We start from the raw sequence: 8,844 nt of genomic DNA, 5'->3' as shown, positions 1-8,844 counted from the left end.
TTCTAGCGGACAGGAACGGAATTTTCTTTATAAGAATTTGAAGTTCGTCTAGTTCCGTTTCAATCCGGTTTGTTCTTGCGTAGAAATTCAACCTAAAGAAAATCACCTTCAATCTTTAGTCAAGTTTTGAGCATACTTTTTGTACTCATTATAACTGAATCTGCATTTTTTGAACGTTTTGCGTGTATGCGCGATAATCAACAGGCAAAATTGTTAAAGCCTATCAGCTTTAATGTTTGAATAGTCAATTATATACGTAATCATGTAGAAATGGATGATGCTGATCTTGAGAAGCTGAATGTTAAACCTGGAAAATTGAACCCAAAATTTAATCGAAACATTACTGAATACGAAGTGGTGCTTAATAGTGGTGTTAAAATAATCAAAGTCGATCCTTTAACAAGAGACCCTAGTGCGTCGTGGACTATTTTGGTATGTATTATATGATATATGAGTATATGATGTGTTTTGTTTTTTCATCTGAAATCATCACCAGAGGCAAAAAAAACTTAGAAATTCATTTTTTTCTCGTGAAAAAGAAAGAAAATGTCGGTACAGCCAACGGAATTTAATATTTGCTGGGTTTTTTGTATTTTAACTTTTTGATATAATTGTGGCTTCTTTTAGGAAAATTCAATGCTAGTTCTGCCTAGGCAAAGCTCAAGTGAAATATCCAAATATCTTAACGTTTGTTTTTATACCAACGAAATGACATGTTCATGTGATATCATTGGTATAAACAATTTTTTTACTAATAGTTGATGTACGTGCCATATCTATATTATAATGCCCGTACACGTCTGTCTGTCTGTCTGTCTGTCTGTCTGTCTGTCTGTCTGTCTGTCTGTCTGTCTGTCTGTCTGTCTGTCTGTCTGTCTGTCTGTCTGTCTGTCTGTCTGTCTGTCCGTCTGTCACGCAAAATGGTAGCTTAGCTGCGACAGGCGAACCCGTGGATTTTCCACGGGCTAACGACTAGTATGTATAAATTCCCTAAATGTCTATTCAAAATGATTTTAGGGCTCTGGTACTGAAAGATCAGTCACAGTAACTGAAGGGACCAACACCAGTTTGATTATAGAGGTCACTGCAGAAGATGGCACAACAAAACAGTATACCATAAAACTTGTTCCGTTATCATCTAGTAGTACTGTTCTTTCTTCTATCAAAATCAAAGATTACCAGATATCTCCTGAGTTTATCACAAATCTGTATGAATATGAATGCCTTGTGCCGTTTTATTGTATGTTTGTGGTTGTCCAAACTTCATCACCAGATAAGAACACCAAGATTGCAGTTGCTGATGCCGACGATAACTATAGCGTTAAACTCAATATTGGTTTAACTAAAATTCAAGTAAAAGTTACATCGCCTGATGAGACCTCTACAGTGTCTTATTGCGTAAATGTTCGTAGAGGAAAGTTCATGTTTCCAGTAAATATCCTGAATTATGTTTGTAGCATTTGTGCGTGCACTCTTTACTGTCCGGTGTCTGTTTTGAACGATAAAAGCGGTGCTTTGTTTTGTGAGCATTGCTTAAAAACCGTAACACGAAGCAATAAGATTCATCCGTTAACTGGTGAACTTTTAGGGGAGGACTTTATTGTGTTCCAAGAGGATGTTGAGAAAAAACTTTCTAATGAAGTGGTTCGTTGTCCTTTTGAATGTGGCGAATCATTGACGTTCTGCGAAGTTGGTGAACATGTGAAGTTTCGTTGCGATTCAAGTTTCTTGTTTGTGGAAAAAGTTGATGCAGTGATTTTTGGAAACGCAAGAAGGGAGAATGCAATGGTATTCTTTTCTTTCTGTTCTAATATTTTTTTTTTAAATTTCATAAAGCTGTTTTTTATGCGAAAATGGAAGGGGATATTAGCTAATAATATGGTTTTTGTTGTGCTAATTATTATTATTATTAATTATTATTATTTAGCTACTGCAACCTTCTTTGAACACAGTAGTTTACTTTATCGGCCCAACCTTTGTCAAAATATTCGTCGGACCTTTCAAACTTTGAAATCACACTAGTTAAAAAACGTTCCATCTATAAAAATTCTTTGTTTGGTAGTACCTCGTTGCGTTTTCGTGTTTTTGGCCGTACCTAATAACCTTATATATGGCAAAAATTCGAATAACAAGCCGTGAAAGAAAAAACCGTCAAAAATAAAAAAGAAACTTTAAATAATGTTGCGTCTCTTGGTCGTGTGGGATGAGCCAAAAAAATATCTATCTCTATATTTTTGGTTTGAAAAAGGTTTTAAAACTTTAAGTACTTTGGCAAAGCAAAATTATTTTTCAATAAACAGTACCTTATACTACGTCAAATTTCCTCATTTCGCGTTTTTAGTTTTTCGCATTAACGGATGAACTGTGCTATTCTCTATTTACATAAAGGATTGCTAACTTCTTTATCAAATACCATTACTGTTTGTTTAGTTTACCCAGTGATTCTCATAACGAATAGAAATAGAAAGTTGTCAGTGATAGCTATGGTTGAGCATCTATGATTGATCTTGTCGTTTTAGCACGAGACAGACACATGCAGTTCGTGCAGCCGAGCAGTACCACAGTTTGATAAAGAGTTCCATCAACAACATATGTGCACGTCAAAACATTCCTACAATTTTAGTGGCAACGTTGCAAAACATAAATGGGAATGCAAATATCAACAAGAGGTTGTAGCCCAACAAATTGATGAACCATTGAAGATTGGAATGCAATGTGAAGTAGACTATTTGAAACTTGTTGAAAAAGGTCAAAACGTTATGAATGTAATTACCGTTTAAGGGGCTGTTCATATGGAGGCGGGCTGGCTCGGTTGACCGGGCTGGCTTGGCTGAGGGGGATCTCGCTGCTATTAAGAAACACATGAAAAAATAAAAATGTGTTCATATGACATGCGAGCCAGCCTGCCTAGGCGAGATGAAATTAACAATAGATTTAAAAAAATTCTCATCAATTATTTAAAGTTCGAAATATATTCTTTTGTCTTCATTGTTTATGAATCTTTTGTGAAATGTAAACAACTTTTCCATCCCGGCTGGCCGAGATATAAAAAACTTCATGTGAACACGAGATGAAAATAACCGAGCCAGCCCGCCTCCATGTGAACAGCCCCTAAATCTGTGTGTTGTAATTATTGCAGTGTTTCTAATATTCCACTTGCGAGTAGAGAATTAGTATTTTGCACTGCTTGAAAGTTGACTTTTTTTTTCAAAATAATATTTGTAAGAGCAAAATATAAAAATTTTCAATTTGATTTTTGATAGGTGTGAACGAATACAATCAATCAGAAATCATGTCACAGTTAAACAAAGCTTGCCAGTTATACGCGCATGGTATCCTTGTCAATAGTAAAGATCATTTTGCGCATTTTCGCTTGGCTGTGGTGTTGGAAGAATTGTATCACTTACAAGATATATTTGGAATTAAAGATAAGGTTGTGGGTTGTGATCCATGTTTTAAATATTTTTTAAATTCTTGTTAGATTATTTTAATTTGCAGTGTTAGATACATGAAAACCTAAAGGCTAAAATACACGGTAAGTTTAAACGGACCGTTTTAAATGTAAGAAAAAAATCTTAGCGTGTAAACAGCAAAGATGTACAGTTTTATAAGTTTTTTTAAAAGTTGAACATGTTCAACTTTTGCTAAGTTTTTTCTATTGAAATTAACAGAATAATTAATGAGCTATTGTTAAACTATAGATTTGAGCATATATTTTCGGTTTCTAACCAGTAGTCCGCTTTTTTTCTTCTACGATTACCCCTTCTGCTGCTATAGCAATAACCGCAATAAAAGATAAACGTGCTTTTTATTTGGTATTTATTGTAAGAAAATTTTTTTTAGAAAAACTTATACATTTTAACTTAACGTGTCGACAGGTGTAGTACCTGCAATAAGTTTTTTTCTTACAACTAAATGGTCTGTTTAAACTTACCGTGTATTTTAGCCTTAAGTCTCCAACTCTGTTGACTACGTGTGTTGCGGCTTTAAAAAGAGAGATGAAATAACCTTACAAATATTCTGTTTTAAATATTCGCTACTTTTTTCTCTGCAATCACATTTTTTGATAAACACTTGATACGGAAAATAAGGAAAATTAAGAAATGCACTAACTTAAATAGGGTATTAAACATATTAAAAGCGCTGTAAAACCTACTTTTATCTGTTAAACTGAATCTTTTCCCTCATGCTTTATGTTTCCATGGTTACTGCCCTGGGTATTTGAAGTTGAATCATATGCTCAATTTTAGGACCAATTCAAGCCTCGAAATGATTCTTATAAATTATTTTACCGCTATGTCCTTAGCTTAGATTCTTATAGAACTGTCTTTAAAAAAATCAGTAACAATTAATAAGTCCTAGTTCAAACAATCTTCAACGGATATGCTAAATTACCTTTGTTGTTCCGCAGGATTCAAGAGAAATTCACACAGATGACAGTGGAGAGTTTCAAACTGCAGAGTCAATGGAGGACGACATCAAAGCCTTAGCAGATCTCAAAGGTTTCGGTAAGGACGCCTCGATAACAGACCAGTTAAAAGCGTTGGATGAGGAATATCACTTCTTACTGGAGCGTGGTCAGTCTGAAAAAGCAGACTACTTGCAAAAACTCTACGCTTTTAAACAGAAGCAACAACATGAAAACAAAAAGACGTCCACCATACCTGGTAGTATGGAGACTTTCCTTGATAAAGCTTTGACAAAGTATTTAGACGCTACCTACGTTCAACCGGATCATGCTTTGTATCAGATGCACGCTGGAAGGTGTCTTCTCCGATTAAGAAAATATGATAATGCTGTGGAAAGGTTGAAGTATGCTGTCGCGTTGAAACCAGCATGCGCTGAAGCTAAGTAAGGGTTGTTCTGTATTTTATCTGTTACGCTATCGTGGAAGGTGTTTGAATTTTAAAAATTTGGGAAAGTCAGGAAGAATCTGGGATTCGCCAGGATTTGAAGCTTATGTTTGCAACATAAAAAGTCGACTACAGAGAGTTCCAGGGTGATAAGGTGATAGGGTTAACGCCGCTCCCTTTCCCAGCATCAATTTTATGCTCTTAGAAGAATTTTTTTTAGGGTTTTTTTTGTGTGTGTACTTTTTAATATTTTTATTCTGCGAGGTTATAAATAAAAAATTGTATTCGTTTAGATTTTATCTTGGTTGTGCAATATTAAAAAGTGGTACATCTACAGATTATGTTATGCCTTACCTACAACAAGGTGTAGCCTACTATGTACATCATTTTCAGTGGCATGACAACCAGAAACGCAAAATGTTTGCTGAAGACTTTTGTTCTGCATACAGTTCTCTGCCGTTGCAAGGCGTACATGAGCTATCTAAAGTGCAATCCGCCGACGCTTGCTTACTCAAAAAAGACAAGTTATTACTTCTCGTATCGACACTGTGTTTCCATACAATGAATCGATTGGTTAACAGAGGTAAACTTTTTAAGTTTTTACAGTCTACAGCGCTTGAAAGTCAGTATGATTACGGAAAATATCTGATTAATCAAAAAGACGCCGACAAGATGAAGATGAAAGAGTACTGGGAACGAGTGTCAAACATTACCATGACGTTTTGTGGTCATGCGGACGCTGTTGTTTTGCAAATACAGAGAAAGGTAAATTTAGTGTTTTAAGTTGTAAAACCATTTACATTTGGCTAACGATAAATTACACTAAACCTTAAACAATGATGATGAAAGTGATTAAAGGAATTTTTATCCCACAGTTAGAAAGTAAAGAAATATTCGCGAGAATCAACTTCCGCCAATGTTTTAATACCTTTTAAAGGAATAAACTTTCGCAACTAAGTCTTTTACCAGGTAATCACACAGTTGACATTTTATCGTTCATCAAAACTTTGCAACAGAGAGACTTCTTTTAAATTTAGATTTGTGAAGCAGCCGTCATATTATTACCCAACTCCAGCAGAGCATTACATCATCTTGGTGATGTTCTTTTGGCTATTTTGGAAAAATCACCATCATCAGCATCAGTGGAAGATGTCGAAAAATACTTCAGAGCAAGTATCGATGAAGAAGGAAAAGATATGAATCGAGAGGAACCGTCAGAGTTTCTGAAACAAACAGATTTTTGGAGATCATATAAAAAGCAGTGCACTTCTTTTCAGTCGTCCGTGGTAGAAAAAACAGCAATTGCAAGTGGCGTAAAGAAGGACGAACCACCGAAGGGGAGAGGGAAAGGTATTATTATTATTATTGTGAGCAATTCACACTGTTTAGCTTCTGTCTGTCAAAAGCCTCATCGAAATTACCTGAACAGATATTATGCACTTTTTACCTGCTTTTCTATGATATTTTATTTCATACTTTGATACTAGCTGCTCCTGCTTCTACCGCAAAGAAAGTTGTTGCCACTCGAAGTAAACCTAGGCCTAAGACAACTACTACTGCTAGGACGCAACCATCAACTACTGCAGCAGCTGGTAAGAAAAGCACTCCTCTATCTCCTGTGAAAAACTCATCGACTGGTAAGTCGATGGTGACTCATTCTCCACAACGAGGTAGGTTCTTATTTTCATTAATATAATTATTTGTTATTTTCATGGTTTGAAATAATTTTGAAGATTTCGTATTTTTTTCATCAATTCGCACACCATTTAAACGCATTGTCAAAATGACTTCTTTATTGTTTATTTTGAGTCCTTGGGCCTTTAGTAAAAGCTGAACAACATTAAAAATGCTACGTTTTGATCTATAATGTTTTCATATTTGTAAAATCTTATTTTTTGTCTATCTGAATAGTCGCCATTATGGACTCAGGGTGATCCCAGTCTCAAAAACATCGAACCTCTTTTTTGCTGGCTTGGTTGAATGTTCATTTTCATTTCACTCTGAGGTCGTTTTATACATTTTCAAGACAAATAAAAGGTACTTTTGGGCTTTTAGCTGGAAGAACATCTCAAAATTGTGTCAACAAAACCTGCAGTACAGAGAAAACAAAATCGCTTTCCAAAACTACAACTTTCAATGAAACAAACAACTTAAAGACTGGTTCTCCTTCACCAGAAAAACAGTCCAGTGTTAGCACCCCATTAAAGTTAAACCCGATTACTTATCAAGCTAGAATCGGTCTTGCCCGAGTTCTAGTACTATCTGGAGGGAAGTCTGACGAAGTGGAAAATTTATATAATAAAGTTATTCAATTGGCACCACATTTGCATGATGCGTACATTGAGTTAGGAGAACTTCTAGCTAAAACTAAACCAATGAACGCGGTGGATGTTTATACCAAGTATCCGTTCGCCGATAAACTGTCGTACGATGATGCATATTTATATGGGGAAATCGTAAGGTTGTTAATGAAAGTGGAAGCCTATGATGATCCGAGATTGCAGGAAAACATGATTGCATTGGGAAGAATACTTGGTTTTTCGGCTTTAGAAAGATACATAACCACACTGGAGGATAAACTGAAGTATAGTAAATTATTATGTCGAATATATGCAGGTGTCAACAATAAGGATATTGATGATCCTGACCTCCAGGCTTTTTTTAAATTTAAATGCTGGATTTAGCAAGAAAAATGAAAAATGTTTTTGTCTTTATTAACTTAATGGTAGAAATTTTAACGAGAATTCCGTATTTTGCGAATTTTCTGTATTTTTCAAACAAAAAAAGGTTAAATTTTTTGAATAAAAACAAATTTTACATTTCAAGCATCAAGCAAGCTTTTTTTGTGAAATTTAAATTTTGCGAATAAGATCAATTCGCGAAATTTAAAAAAAAATAATTTTGGTAAAAATTTTTACGTTACCTTTTCCCGTGCGCATTAATCACGTGTGCCTTAGTGTGTTTTTAATAATAAAACAAGTTTGTAGATTTCTAATAGTTTGTGCTAATTTTCGCGCCAAAAAAATGTTCATTTATACACGTTTGTTTCTTTAAAAACTTTTTAGTGTTCTTGTTTTTGCAACATGTCTTTGGCTCAACGCATGTTTTGATTTCAGAAAATAATGTTGTTAAAACATAAAGACAACATAATAAACGGCATTTTCTACATGAATATGGATAAGGTAAAGATTCTTCGATTCCAATTTTATGTAATTCGGTTGTGAAAGAAGTTTCTTATTGCTGGTCGATTACTAAATTATAGTTGCACCAGCCAAGAAACTTTTTTTCATTGCTTGGTACTATCTTCTGTTTTATCAGTGACCTCCTGTGATAAAAAGATCTCGTCAAATATAATCAAATCTTTCCAGGTAGGGCGGGGGGGGGGGGGGGGGGGGATATATGATAAAAAAATATTTGCGCATTTATTAAACGATACTAATTTTTTCTTGCATTAAAATTCGCGGAATAGAATTTTTGCGATTTCGCTTTCTGGTCCTCAAAACCGCGAAATTAAAATGCCGCACAAAATACATTTTTTGCTCAACCGCGGAATTAAAATGCCGCTATAATTTAGTTCCGTCAACCACGAAATTTAGAAGCATTAAAAAATTCAATGTAAAAATGTTTTTAAACAAGAAATGATATGTACAACACAGTGAACAGTGAGTGGTTGAAGGAATGTTACAAAAGATTTCTTAAATTCGTTTTTCTGATTCTTATATATACATAAACGGTGGTTGAAATATCAAGTTTTCTTTGAATCAAATGCAATTTTGACGCGAGAAAAAACGCGAAATTAAAATTACCGCAAATTTTCATGCAGTTAAGCAATTTTAACGTGTTTAACCATCAATATCCGCGAATTTTTTGAGACAAGTAATCGTTCTAGATGTTATAACAAGTTATAACTGATTTAAACGAATTATTTATTTTAATATTTAAACAACGAAGTAATATGTAACTATTGTATTTGTTAAGTATTTTTTCGCTA

General features: G+C 34.5%; 1 protein-coding gene across 2 annotated transcripts; it reads left to right on the top strand.

The window, feature by feature from the left end:
* The first annotated feature begins 56 nt into the window (after positions 1-56).
* On the top strand, positions 57-8,230 carry LOC130657999 (uncharacterized). 2 transcript variants are annotated; one of them, XM_057461020.1, is made up of 9 exons: positions 57-432; positions 1,018-1,788; positions 2,520-2,748; positions 3,264-3,433; positions 4,412-4,851; positions 5,147-5,618; positions 5,891-6,203; positions 6,341-6,523; positions 6,909-8,230. In XM_057461020.1, exons 1-9 carry the CDS (start codon positions 271-273, stop codon positions 7,535-7,537), a joined length of 3,369 nt encoding a protein of 1,122 aa, XP_057317003.1. In that variant the 5' UTR covers positions 57-270; the 3' UTR covers positions 7,538-8,230. The 2 variants fall into 2 exon arrangements, with proteins under 2 accessions (XP_057317003.1, XP_057317004.1); XM_057461021.1 differs by lacking the exon at positions 6,909-8,230 and adding an exon at positions 6,765-6,897.
* The last annotated feature ends 614 nt before the right edge of the window (positions 8,231-8,844 follow it).

The sequence above is a fragment of the Hydractinia symbiolongicarpus genome, chromosome 9 (assembly GCF_029227915.1).
Source record: "Hydractinia symbiolongicarpus strain clone_291-10 chromosome 9, HSymV2.1, whole genome shotgun sequence".
NCBI lineage: Eukaryota > Metazoa > Cnidaria > Hydrozoa > Anthoathecata > Hydractiniidae > Hydractinia > Hydractinia symbiolongicarpus.
Note: the sequence above shows the minus strand (reverse complement) of the source record. Positions and strands in the feature narration are given on the sequence as shown.